The 13,578-nt window shown below is 38.4% G+C and overlaps 1 protein-coding gene across 1 annotated transcript; it reads left to right on the top strand.

Annotated features, from left to right (window-relative positions):
* Positions 1 to 2,603: 2,603 nt before the first annotated feature.
* On the top strand, positions 2,604 to 11,470 carry shoc1 (shortage in chiasmata 1; the record flags this gene model as incomplete). Its single annotated transcript, XM_079472375.1, has 19 exons — positions 2,604 to 2,721; positions 2,826 to 2,849; positions 2,957 to 3,472; positions 3,835 to 3,978; positions 4,058 to 4,228; positions 4,305 to 4,397; positions 4,645 to 4,820; positions 7,033 to 7,096; positions 7,168 to 7,237; positions 7,460 to 7,635; positions 7,786 to 7,888; positions 7,983 to 8,091; positions 8,174 to 8,295; positions 8,780 to 8,867; positions 8,960 to 9,091; positions 9,427 to 9,576; positions 9,674 to 9,923; positions 10,169 to 10,444; positions 11,004 to 11,470. 19 exons carry the CDS (start codon positions 2,604 to 2,606, stop codon positions 11,087 to 11,089), a joined length of 2,868 nt encoding a protein of 955 aa, XP_079328501.1. The 3' UTR covers positions 11,090 to 11,470.
* Positions 11,471 to 13,578: the final 2,108 nt, after the last annotated feature.

Raw genomic sequence — 13,578 nt, forward strand, 5'->3', positions numbered from 1 at the left:
AGTGTTATCGTCATCGACCGATAAACGGTCATGTTTAGTGTTATTGTCATCGGCCGATAAACGGTCATGTTTAGTGTTATCGTCATCGGCCGATAAACGGTCATTTTTAGTGTTATCGTCATCGGCCGATAAACGGTCATGTTTAGTGTTATCGTCATCGGCCGATAAACGGTCATGTTTAGTGTTATCGTCATCGACAGATAAACGATCATGTTTAGTGTTATCGTCATCGACACATAAACGATCATGTTTAGTGTTATCGTCATCGGCCGATAAACGGTCATGTTTAGTGTTATCGTTATCGACATCTAACATTTGTGTTTTGTTAGTAAATGATAAAAACCCTGGTTTGCATACTTTGGTATTGAGAATCATCTAATGTTATTGATGACAGGTAATAAAATCTCCACAAGTAAACTACCTGTGACTGGATCCCTGATGGAAGACTTAAAGGAATGCACACGTTTTCGTGATCGTTTCGAAAGGTTAAACTCTATACAAATGTTTTTCCATTAATATTATTGATCTCTATTTATAAATGTGCTTTGGTATTTGTGTAAGCAGATTTCATGTCCAGCTGACTATAACATTCTCTCAGTTGTGATCAGTGCTGATTCTTCATATGGGGTTGTTTTGTGTTTAGATTGAGTGTCTTCCAGGTGCGGACCGGACGTGGAACGGATGAAGTGGTTCCCAGCTCTAACCCCGGCTCTCAGTGCAGTATTAGCGCTACAGAAGCCCTCTGGCATTCAGAGGAAGTTGAGAGCAGTGAAAACACATCACCATGGGAAGAGAGTTTTACTCCATGCACACTCGATGACTCACACTTCAGTTATGATGGTGGGAACCATTTCATTTTTAATACGCAAACATTTGTTCCCTGAAAGTGGTAGTGTTGTTTCAACCCATATGTATTTTTCATAACTCTACTCATCCTCATGCAACTCCATTACGTACCATAAGGATATTTATTCTTCGTTTGTTCTTGGATTCATGTAATTTTACCTCGTCTTCTAATTGTCAGATCTCACTCTGCCAGAGGAAGTGATATTCACCGACCGTCTGAGATTCAAAAACCACCTTCCTTCAGTTCACACAATGCTGCAGAGGCTAAAGCTCATGACCGTGTCAGATCCTTTTCATCATTCATCAGCGATGCTCTCAGACGATGTCATTTTTAGGTACAAAATATCGTTTATTTCTGCATTTTGATGTGTCACCCAACTAAGCAGTGCCAAGATTTTATTTCGAACTAATTGCATTGAAATGAATCTTAATGGCCATAAAGGTTGGAAATGTTTATTTTGGTTAAGTTGGTGGTGTTATCCCACCTTCATGTATTTTTCGTAGGCACTGTGCCTCGTACAGTACAGTTTCAGATGGAGTTTCTGATGTCACAGCGACTGAAGAAAACCTGACAGAGGTGTTCCAAAAGGAGGCGGTGCTGAATGAGGAGGTGACCTCAAAAAAATCTCCTTCACCGATAATAAACCGCTCTTGGTATTTTAAAAGCCAGTTTTTTTCCAACAGTCACTCATGTTACCCGTAGAAGTCCACGTGGAATCTGTCCGGAGGCATGAGACCAGTTTCCCGTTGGGAAAGCTGCAGGATCTTCTAAATCTAACTCCAGAATTAATGGAAGACAAAAAACCCTGTGCAAACATTCACATGGAAGGTGAAAATGAACGTTTACATAACACAATACACATTTATTTTAAGGTCCAGGTAACATTCTAACATACAGTAAATGTCCTGTAATAATAGTCACATCTGCTGATAAACACAAGACTGAGTTAGAGGTTCTGCAAACTGAAGAAAGCAGCTCTTGGGACTCATTCGGGGAGCCAAAGTCGCCAGGTAGATGAATGACCAATTCTCATTCAATCACAATTAATAAGCACTTACTTACTCATGTATTTTTAAGCTGTGCTTTTTAAAATGTGTTGTGTTCCAGGTGCTTTGAGGTTATACACTGAAATGGAGTTAGATCTGCCTCTCTCACCGTGTAATGACACGCCAGCACACCTGTTTCTGCCCGACGGGCCGCTGTCACCTGAGCAGCTGTCACCTGTTTATAAACAGAAAGTTTCTTGCTTTTTTCCTATGATTAACTTTGAATTTTTGTCGTTTCTTTTAAAGACGTAGTTCACCCCCTGTACAGACTTCATCATTGACATCAAACCTTGTGGACTGTTCTTTCAGATTGTAGAAGCACTACTGAAGATATACAATATTTTATTTTTCCTAGACATTTCATGTCAGACAGTGACTTTGAAAATAGGGAGAAATCTGTTTGGATGGCAGAGAAATATCGCGAGTGTGTGGCTGGATTTTTTCTTGCTGGTAAGTACAAGAGGTTTATGACGGGATATGCTTAAGTTCCATTCACAGAAGTCTGTATATTTCTAATAAACATTCGGTCCATTTCCGCCTCGTCTTAAATTCATGCTGATGGTTTGATCTATTCACAAATGTGTACAGAACCACAGATGTCAAAGCCTTCGGTTCACACTCGGACACTCTCGGACCTTCTCATGCTCCTGAAGGTGAAGACTGAACATGTTGAGAATATGGAGCAGCCTCACTTCACTGACGCCAGAGCGATGCTTCCCAAGAACTTGACAGATCTGTGTGTCTATGCTGAGAACCTCCAGACCGCCGATATTGAGACCAGACACCAGATTGAAAAATTCTCTCCACTGTCCATTCTGCAAATCGATGGTGAGATCTGGAACCTTGAAGAACTTTGCACTTAGGCTTCTTTAATCTCACAAAAGCACAAAATGCAATCTTTTCCTCATAGTTTGTGTAATATGTTTTTACAGAGATGCTGTTTGCTGCAAATGCTGGTAAGTCGTTTATTTTTATAATATTTCAATATATCATTTACAAGCTAAGTGCTGAATTTATCATTTGAGTTATCTATCATTAATGATTGTCCCCCTGCCACCACAAGACCGTCCCGTTGCAGTCCCCCCGGCCCAGAGTAACCATCCAGAGACAGCAGGACCTGCACACGAGGATGAAGAGAAGCCTGTGAAGTTATTAAGAATGGAGCAAACTAGAGAAATCAACTGTAAAACAGCACAAACAGCGCAGGACGTGTCAAACTCGACATCCTTTAAACATAAAACACCAGAAAGATGCCCTGAGAGAAATGACTCCAGAACCAATTGTCCGTCTGGAGAGCAGCCCATCTTTTCTAAAGAGGTGTTTAAATCCCCTCCGTCGAAGCACAGAGATATGAAGGGGATGTCAACTGTGCATGAACGTCCCGAACGGTTTGATCAAAAGAGAGAAGGAATGACCTGTAGATCATCACAGTTATTAAACAGTTCGAATGGCAGACATGTTAATCATTTACAGGTTAAATCCAATGAAAACCTGGACCCTTTATCCTTCTTCATGATGTTAAGAACTTCACGGAAAAGTCCAGTCCAAACACCTCGACAGAGCAGTCCAGCATCTGCAGGTACAGTGAATTTCATCCAGGACTTTTGTTTTCTCGATTAAAATCAAACTGTTTCCCTACCTTATCATGATCCGTAACGATAATGATTCATAAGTTGAGTTGTGGGGTACAATATTGCGAGGAAATAAATGGAGACGTCATAGAATAAATATATTATTCATATAAATAAACACTTAACGTAACCTGCAATTTTAGGTTACGCATTGCATTTTTAAGTTGAAAGGAATCATTACCATATAAGGTGAAAACCAAATTCACTGTTCGTCCATAGATAATGTGAAAAACATTACTTTCTTTAAGAAGAAAATACATTCAAAGACATGAAGTTACTTAAAGTGATGAATAATGTTTAAATCTCTTAGAGGTGAACGCGAGAGAGATTTCGACTGAAATAACATTGAGAGCAAATATGGTCACGAATGCAAAAGAAAATGTTGCATCGACTGAGAAAATCTTGACCCGTGAAGAGAGAACCATCAACGAGACCATATATGTTCAGGCCACAGGTATAACATCCTCAAGATGCGCGTGTTTATTTATTCATGACTGACTTAAGATGAAGAAACGATTCTCTTGAATTCTCAGAGATCCAGAGAAGCGCGTACAGAGAGCTGAATGTGTTGGCTGTGCCTTGTCTGAGCAGAGCGGTCGAGTCGGGCGTCACCGCTTTGAACAACAGAGACTTCGCTACCCTGTCGTCCGAACTCACACGCTTCCTCCTAAAGCAACAAGAGAGAAAACATTACACACAGCAGGGTGAGAAAAGATCACCTGCAAACGTCGGTGTTCACATCTGACAACATGTACAGTGTTTCTGATGTTTCTGTGGCAGGTGCGGACGGTGTGTTTGATGACATCACTCTTCTGCATGTTCTGGTCACTCTGAAGGAACTTCTGCTCAAATGTGACCTTGACACAGCTGCTGGTAAATACGACCCAAACACTCACCTGTCATAGAAACGATGTGATCTTAGACAGAGGAATATGGTGATGAGGATACACGCTTGTTCCTCAGGACAGGACGCCTTCTGGAGTTCTCTTTGTTTTTAAGTTTGACGTTATCTCAGTTGTTTCTAAAATACCTTGCGTACAGTTTTAGACATTCAGTATTGTACAGTACGAGTGTACAGATATAAAACAAGAGGAAGTGAGCTATGTTTGTCTTTGATTAGATTACCTGAGTCAGGTGAGGAGCTCCTGTCATCTCAAGTGTCTGGATGAGCTGATGAAGAAGTTTGAGGTGTTGCAGTATCTCAGTCGAAAGAGATCAGAGCCCGACCCGAAACTACTAGAGCTTCAGGATCAAATGAGCACATGGATGAACTCCAACATGAACCACAACAACAGAGTGAGATTCATTCTTCTTTGCTTTCACTTATCAAAAATCTAAATCAAGTGGCATCTGTACCATATCATAACACACGTTTTAAGCAAAACATTTCACAAAATATATTTGAAACAGGAAAGTCAAAGCATAGTAGACAAAGATCTCTGCAGTGAATTGACCCTTGAATGTTCTTGGATATACAGCGGCAGAAATGAAACTATTTCAAAATTATTTTCAGGTTTTATTAATTTACTATTTATAGGTATGTGTTTAGGTCAAATGAAAATTCTCAAAACTACTAATAACATTTCTACCAAATTTCAAATAAAATATTGGGTAACACTCCATAACAACGGCATGCTATTAATCATTAATTAAACATTAGCAAACAGTTAAAATGTTATAAATTATGAATACAGATATTAATTTAAGATTTAATTTTGACACCTTTTTTGTGACTTAATTTACTAATTTTTCACTCTGAAAAAACAAATCTTTCTCGCTACACCAAAGTATTTAACTTATTTTCTTTATTTTATAGCTTTTTGATAGTTTTCTTACTCCTCTTATATTCATTTTTATTTATCTGTACAGTAACACTTCAGTATAGGAACCAATTCTCACTATTAACTGTTATTTAATAGCATGCCCATTATACTCATATTAGCTGTTTATTAGTACTTACAAAGCACATATTCTGCATTCAAATATTCTGCATCCATAATCCTACCCGATACCTAAACCTTGTAAAAGCTTTGTGAAGCATAAATAGTGCTCACTTTACATGAGATCACAAAAATAGTAAACTGACAGGTACTAAATGTTTTATGACTACCTGCATTACTCATAAACTGAGTAATAGAGAATTATTACACACATTCATTAACACTGAGTAACGATTACTATCTTACTACATCATAAGATGTATCATTTAAATAATTCATTAATAATTTATTTAGCACTTCATTAATGATCGTATGATGTACTGACAACTCCTAAATAACTGGTTTGAATTTGTATTGTTTAATTTAGAAATTATGAAAAACAACCACTTATGAATGAAGAATAAAGCATTTATACCTATAAACTGCTTACTGATGTATGTTAGTGTAGGGACAATACTTTATAAATGATGTATTAACTGTTTGCTAATGCTTAACTAATGATCAATAGCAGTTATTATAAAGTGTTACCAAATATTGTTTGAAAATGAAATAACAGAAAATATGTATTTTTTCAGATCTCAAATACACGTTCATAATCACTTTTAAGAACCACAAAAGTCATACTTCAACATTTATTTAGGAAAAGTTCGAAAATTATATCTTTGTGTGATAACCTGGATTTAGATCACAGTTTTCATGCGTCTTGTCATGCTTGTCAGTCTTTCACATTGCTGTTGGAGGACTTAATGTCACTCCTGAGGTTTGATTTAGTTGAAATTCAATACATGCTTAGATTAAAATTATATCAAAAGTGTACGTGTCAGCTAATGGCAAATTGGGGCCGTTCACATTTCGCATCTTTTTGCCAAGTTTGTTATTTTAACGCGCACAACAAACACACTCAAATAGAGAGGGATGCGTTCACGACACACATGCGCTACGACAAGCTTCTTTTTCTAGGCGCATCTGTGCTGCATGGAGATAAAAATATTTCAACTTTTCAGAATGCCGCAAGCGCACCGCAGGTCATGTGACGGGTACCAACCAATCAGCTTCACTTTTTGTCGATCAATATAGAAAAGATCAGCGAAGATGGAGAAACGGATGATCACAGCATAAATAAATCTAGTAACCGAGTTTTTGCAGGATATTTTAAGTGTATATAAACCATATATCCTGATTTTCCTTTTGTTCTGTGCGTGTGGAGTTGTGTGTCTCAGTTTCATGCATGTGTGTGTATGAAGCTGTGTGCGTGTGTATTCTGTGTGTTTCCACTTTTGTTTAGTTTTTTTACAAAACTTGAATGTTTTGCTGATATTAAAAATGTTTCATGTACAGCTGCTTTGTAACAAATACATTTTTAAAAGCGCTAAAAAAAAGAAGTTGAGTTGAGTTTATACCTCCTCATCTTAAAGGCAAGAGGGGTCCATGGTTGCTTAGCAACGCCAGACTCCAGGGGAGCATGAGCTCCCAAACGCTGTTGAAAAAAGACGCGAAATGTGAACAGCCCTCTGGAAAAGTTTCCTTTCTTTTGAGTTCCTGAATGTTTAATGACTGAATGTGTACAGGTTCTAGTTTTGACTGTGAAGCCTGTAAACACAGAAGTGCTCACAGCTCTCGGACAGGCATCAGGTGAGTTCATTTTTCAAGACATCTTCTTATAAATGTCAATGCAGATTACTGGATTCTGTGTGTGTTGTTAGGAAACTCTGTGTGCGCAGTAGTCCCTGAGGAAGATAAGAGCAGAGTCACCTGCAGAGACGTGATGAACAGGTGTGTAAATGAGCAAATGGGATGTTGTGGATGGTGGTGTCTCCACAACATGTGATGTAATCATCTCCGCAACCTCATTCCCTCAAAATATTTGTGCCATTAAAGCAGATGTATAATAATTAATATTCAAGTGGCTATATGTAACGTGCACTGCTATGAATGTCCATAGAAGAAGACAGCTTGCTTGGCTTTCGGACACATATCTGTCTCTTCTGGCTTCAGTCTGTCCAGCAGCAGCTGTGTCGCGTTGTGCCGTCAGCACGTCGGGGCTGATTTCCCATGGCGCAGTTTCAGTCTGGTGTTCGAGCTTCACTGTGTGGATCACTCGCCCTTCAGCAGTTTGTGTTCAGAGAGAAACATCAAGTACATCTCCTTCTCCACGGCTGTGGCTGAATTCAGTGAGTCCGCATAATGATACCCAACAATGTGTTCTATACACATGTGTCTTCATGATGCAACACAGTAACAGCCAATCAGAAAACAGTTGTCGTATGATATCGCATGTGTTTATCTGTTATTTGAATAATGTATTACTTCGAATTTGTCAGAAGACAGGAACTCTGCGTCATATATGGACTCGATTCCGTTTGTGTTGCTCGTCACCGACGGTTTGCTGAAAAGCTCGAGGATTCAGCGTGCTCTGGAGACCACGTGAGTGGACGATCTCTGTCATTTAAAGCGTGGTTCGTGCATCATGTGACGCATTGCAGGTGACATTAGTCGACGTCTGGCTGTGTTGGGGCAGGTATGACATGACTCTGCTGGAGAGAAAACACCCTCCGTCAGCCCAGAAGCTGGGCGGAGACCATTATGATGTCATCACTGTGGATGAAAACACTGCTGTGTTCATACAGGTAAAACTCCACCCACACAGTCACCAGACCAGCAGTCTTAAAGTAACACATCTTGCGCTAACTCGTGCGTGTGTGTGTTTAGAAGCTGAGCGAGCTGGAGATGGAGAAAGCATCTAATCGTGTGGTCATGAGACTGTCCTCTCTCTCTCTGCAGTTCACACGCTGCTGGCTCATCCTTCACTGCTCTGAGAGTCACAGAGCGCTGTTAGTTTGAAACACATTCACACCCTGTGTATGCTCATTTTTTTAGCATTATTACTTATCTACTGATGTCTACGCGCAATGCACAAAAAGAAAAAAAATTATCGTACTGTGCTTTCAAGCACTATGTGTGTCAAATGCTTAATGAAATATATGTCTACATATTATTTGGAAACACGTTAAACAGGAATTAGAAGTGTTGTTTTAGCACTCAATTTATAAATAAAATGTACCCAAAAAGCAAATAACAATTATAAAATGACAAAAGCTTAAAGCAAAGTTGCTAAACCACAATTAGCATGAAACGAAAACAATATAGTAATACAGTATTTCAAAATGTTCACTAATGTCAGTGTCATATTTCTATTTATAGACAAAAGTCTGAATGTTGTATACTAGCATTATTTTGTTGTGTTGTAAGCACTGTTGTTTTCTTCGGGAACCGTGAATCTAGTTGTGTTCATAGCCTTTCATTTTCCACTCCAAGGATTTCCAGAAGCATCTATCTAAATCTGGTTCTCATCTACTCTTCATTCGTGCTGTTCGGACAACAGTCTGAGAAATTTGATGTCAAGGTAGATTTGTTTTTCTTGTGTTATGTATATTAAAACGTCACGTTTTTCTAAAGCTTCTGTCCAGGTGAGATTTGCTCTGTTGTGTGTTTCAGGTGTTACTGGCGTGTGAGGAAGAAGATATAGCCAGATACATCTATCAGATCTCTGTACACACGCTCATGAGTTCAGACAGAGATGCTTTGAGCTGGCTGGATAGAGACTGGATCAGTGTGCTACCCACAGAGGTGTTTTTATTTCATCGCAATTACAGTGTGCCATTATTACTAATCTGCTTTAAAAACAACTCAAAACTAAATGTAAGTGTTAACTAAAGAAATACCAAATGAGAGTTTAATGGTTGAAACGCAAGAAGAGGAGGTGTGAAATGAATGTGGAATCAAGTAAATGTGATGAGAAATGATATTGAGATCTTCAATAATATTGACTTTTGATTGCAGACTTGACAAATCTGAGCTCATTGTTGATCTCTTCTCAAACTCTAATAACAAGAGACATTTGTAAGATTGTGTCAAGTTTGGTCCTGCTTTATGTAGTTATGGATCTGTTTGGTTTGTTTCAGGAGGAGCGTTGTCTGCTTCGGTTTCCCTGTATCAATCCTCTCGTAGCTCAGCTGATGTTAAGCAGAGCTCCGTCTCTTCAGTGGCTGCTGGAAGCTTCTCTTGTTGATCTGCAAGAAATGTTTCCACAGGTCCCTCATAAAGTCATTAAGGTTCTTAGACTATTTATCATATCAACTTATTCCGACCAAGAACCGCTCGCGACATGTCATGTGACTAACCGTTGTATTATATGCTGTTACCTCACAGCTCTTCAATGATATTATAGCCGAACACAAAGTCAAAACAGCAGCTTCAGAGAGTCAGGATGAAGCTTCCTCACAGACAAACATCTCACCTCATCTTCCTCATCCTCAGACAGAGATCTGTCAATCACAGCAGTCTACAGAGTACTTCACAGTCTCTCTCTCTGGAAGGCAGGAGGGGAAGACGTCTGTCGGCCAGTTTAGAGAGCCGATTGGTCAGCCTCTGTGCTTTACACAGGAAAATCACACCTCAGGTAGGTTTGTGTCGGATAGTTCAATCCAGATTTTAAACATAATGGAAATGTAAACAGCAACAAACCCTCAAAGCACCGAAAATGAGTATAAACGGACTTTATTACTCACCAAAACGTAGATTTAAGTTAATCGACAAGTGTGACAATGATCATCTAATAATTCATATGTTACGAAGGCATTAAAAATAGTTTCATGTGTAGCAGGAATTATATTCACTGCTTGCGAAACGTGTGATACATTCTAGATCCGGCTTGGACTTTATCAAACACACTGTTCAGCCAAGATTCAGCCACAGTGAACGTCTGGCAGCCGCAGGATGAAGGACACGTTCATTTCATCTCAGATCTAACACCAGAGCAAGCTGCCGTCCTCTCGGGCCCTCAGATGCTGAGCTTCAGAAACACTGCGTGTGAATTCAGCTGTAGACCACAGGATCAGACTCACTGGACATCACCTGAGAACACGGCTGATCGCAGGACAGAAGAGAGGAAGAGACCGAGGACTGAAGATGCAAACAGTGGTACAGACACACACAAACAGACATCTTTTTAATTGTTTCGTTAGAAAATGTTATATAGTAGTGCTTATCCTGGCTATTGAAATAGCATTCATTACACAGTGTTACACGCGACCTTTTATACTTGTATAACTGTGTGGTGCCTGTTATTGTGGTGATATTTATTTTCACGTAGCATCAATATTTTAGTGTACATTTAGCTCGAGTAAATTTTGAGCTTATATCATTCATCACGATATATAGGTATATTTCAAATAAACAAACACTGTACACGTTTTTCTAAATTATTGTCCATTTGTCACGGTCAGATAATTGTAGATATTTCTGTTCGTGAGCACAGTATAGTCATAAAAGACAAAAACGATAAAATGTGCCCTTTTTAGTAATTGTTATGTTAAACTGTTTTTACGTTTTTTTTTGTAAGTACCATCGAGGGGGAAAATTTCAGCCCATAACCATAACTTTAAAACAAATGAGTTACATTGTTATTATTAATGAAGTACATCACTGAATTTTCATTATTAGTGATGACTCGGATTGCTGTGTGTGTGTGTGTTTCTAGTGCCTCTGCAGTGTAAGAGAGGAAAACTGCTGTGTGAGAGAGTTCCAGGCAGGAACGATGGACAGACCAGACTGAGATTTTTCTGAGACAGTAACCTTATGAGTTTTTATTTGATACGTTTCATTTGTTGTGTTTATGTATTATGATTGTATATTGTCTGACTTGTATGTTCCTCAAATACTTTAATTTAATATAAAATGGTAAAACTGATATCATTTAATATTAACAGATCTACTGTAGATATAATTTCACAGTTTTTATAAATGTGAAAACAAACATGACTTAAGTGTAGCGTGATACTGTTCCGAATTCAATTAAAATGGAAAAAAATCTGTTTAAATCAAACATTTCGTCAGTTACATTTATACGTTTATCTGTTTGCCAGCTTTGCTGTTAGAATTACACATTTTATCCGTTTTAATTAGATACAGATTTCTTTGAAGAAATACAAGTAAATGTAAATTATTTCCCAGAATTACACATTATTATTTGTCTGCTTTATAAGACATGCAAATGTAACTTTATAAAATGGTTCTTTCATTGTGGCTTTAGGTCTGATGGCCTTTGACCTGCAGTTGAGAGCGAGCGTGTGCTTTATAGTTTTACAGTATGTACACAGAAGCAGGTGTTAAGGATGCATCTGAATGACAGCGCTCGTACACAACGCGGCATTGACAGTCAATACAATGCAAATGACACAGTTAATACCGCCATTGAGTTGATTTAAATATTGAAATATTGACTAAAACTCAAAAAAGATCCTTGTTCAATTTGCTTAATTGAAACACATTAATTCGACACAATTGCTCGAGATGGATCTCCAATTCCCAGCATGCTTTGCGTTAGACTGCATTAGGACAGCAAATGTGAAAATATGCTTATCGTATGTGTTTTTCAGTAAAGTTAAAGACTTGTTAGTGTTTAACGTTCACTTATCTTGGATATTTAGAGGAGTTAGACATATTTTTCAGTTTTGTGGTTACCAATTCTGAGTTCTGAGATCAGTCTCTTCTTGCTCGCTAGGGGTTGCATAAGACAAGGTGTTTCATTAATGCATATAAAGACTAAGAAATATGTCATATTATATATTATATATGTCATTTATTATATATCATAATAAAGAAACCCGAAAAGATCGAGTTAAAGTTATACAATTTTTATATTTAAATATTTTTTAAGTTCTGTCTAATTAATTTCATGAAATGAATGAATGAAATATTTAAGTCACACTAACTAAGATTTAAATTTAACAGCAATGAAGATGTGAAAGTTCTGCTTGCTTAAACCAAGAACCTCTACAACTCAAAACATTCGAGGCGACGAGTATTGCCAACTTATCTGGTTTTACAGTGCACAAACGGAATAAATCACAATTAATTGGTGTTAAAAAAACGTTTTCCAAGGTACTGATTCGGATGATGAGGGGTAGTCTGCTATCTATCTCCAACACATTTCCAGCCCCTCGCTATTTTTTAAATGAGCGTGATAAAAAGATGGCCATTCAATTACGACACAATCTTCTTATCACTGACATTCAGAACAGAGAGAAAAGCCACGACGAAGAGAGAGAGAGAGACAGAAAGAGTGATGGGGGGGTTGGTGGTGGTCTTATCTCAGCGCTCCAGCAGTCTCAACTGCAGCCCCTCGCTGGAATGAGCTCCCACAGATCTCTCGCTCTCTCTCTTTCTCTCTCTGTATGCCAGTGTGCCTTGGCCACCTTCAGACTTCAAATAGCCTCTATAAATAACTGTTAAACCCTAAGCATTCATTTGGGGGGAACTGACGCTGTTTGCCTGGACAAAGGCATCTCCAATAGCCCCATTGGGCAGTGTTTGGACACAGAGACACGAGGGGTAAATACGTGTGTCCAAAAGCAATAAACAGCGGGTTTTATATAAACACAACAGTAATGGGTCACTAACAGCCCGTAATCAGACCGCTCTTTCAGATAGAACAAAAGAAGGGTGAGAAAGTAGCATGCTGTTCAAATCCAACGTCTTTTGACTGTTCTTTTATTAAACACTATTAGTTCAAATCTATCAACAGTATCTAAATAGCTCAAATAATCTGATGAAAATGAAAATCCTCGACTTGACTTGACTTATTTAGATTTTAATGTCAAGACAAACCAGAGCCCAGCTGGAGGTAATTCTCATTATGTGACATTATCGGAGTGAGAAGCAAAAGACTCGAGTTAAAGTCTCCATGTAATAATCCTGTCGAGAGCAATTGAGATATTCACCCAAAAATGAAGCCGTGATTTACTCACCCTAGAGTTGTTCCAAACCTGTACTATTTTGTATTCTGTTGGAAAGATATTTGGAAGAATGTAAGCAAGTGACGTTTCTTGGACATTGTGTTCAACCAAACGAAGAGATACAGTATACAGGTTTGAAAGAGAAAGAGTCATTCGTGACAGAATTAAAATGTTTTGAGGACTATCGCTTTAATAAGGTCTCATTTGTCCTTCCTGAATCCCGACAAAAGAAACACAAGAACAAGAGTTTATAAGAAATACGATTCCTTTGAATAGTCAAGAGAAGTTGAGCATGCCGGCTATGGGATATGTTAAATA

This window comes from Barbatula barbatula (genome assembly GCF_947034865.1).
Source record: "Barbatula barbatula genome assembly, chromosome: 2".
NCBI classification, from domain to species: Eukaryota; Metazoa; Chordata; class Actinopteri; order Cypriniformes; family Nemacheilidae; genus Barbatula; species Barbatula barbatula.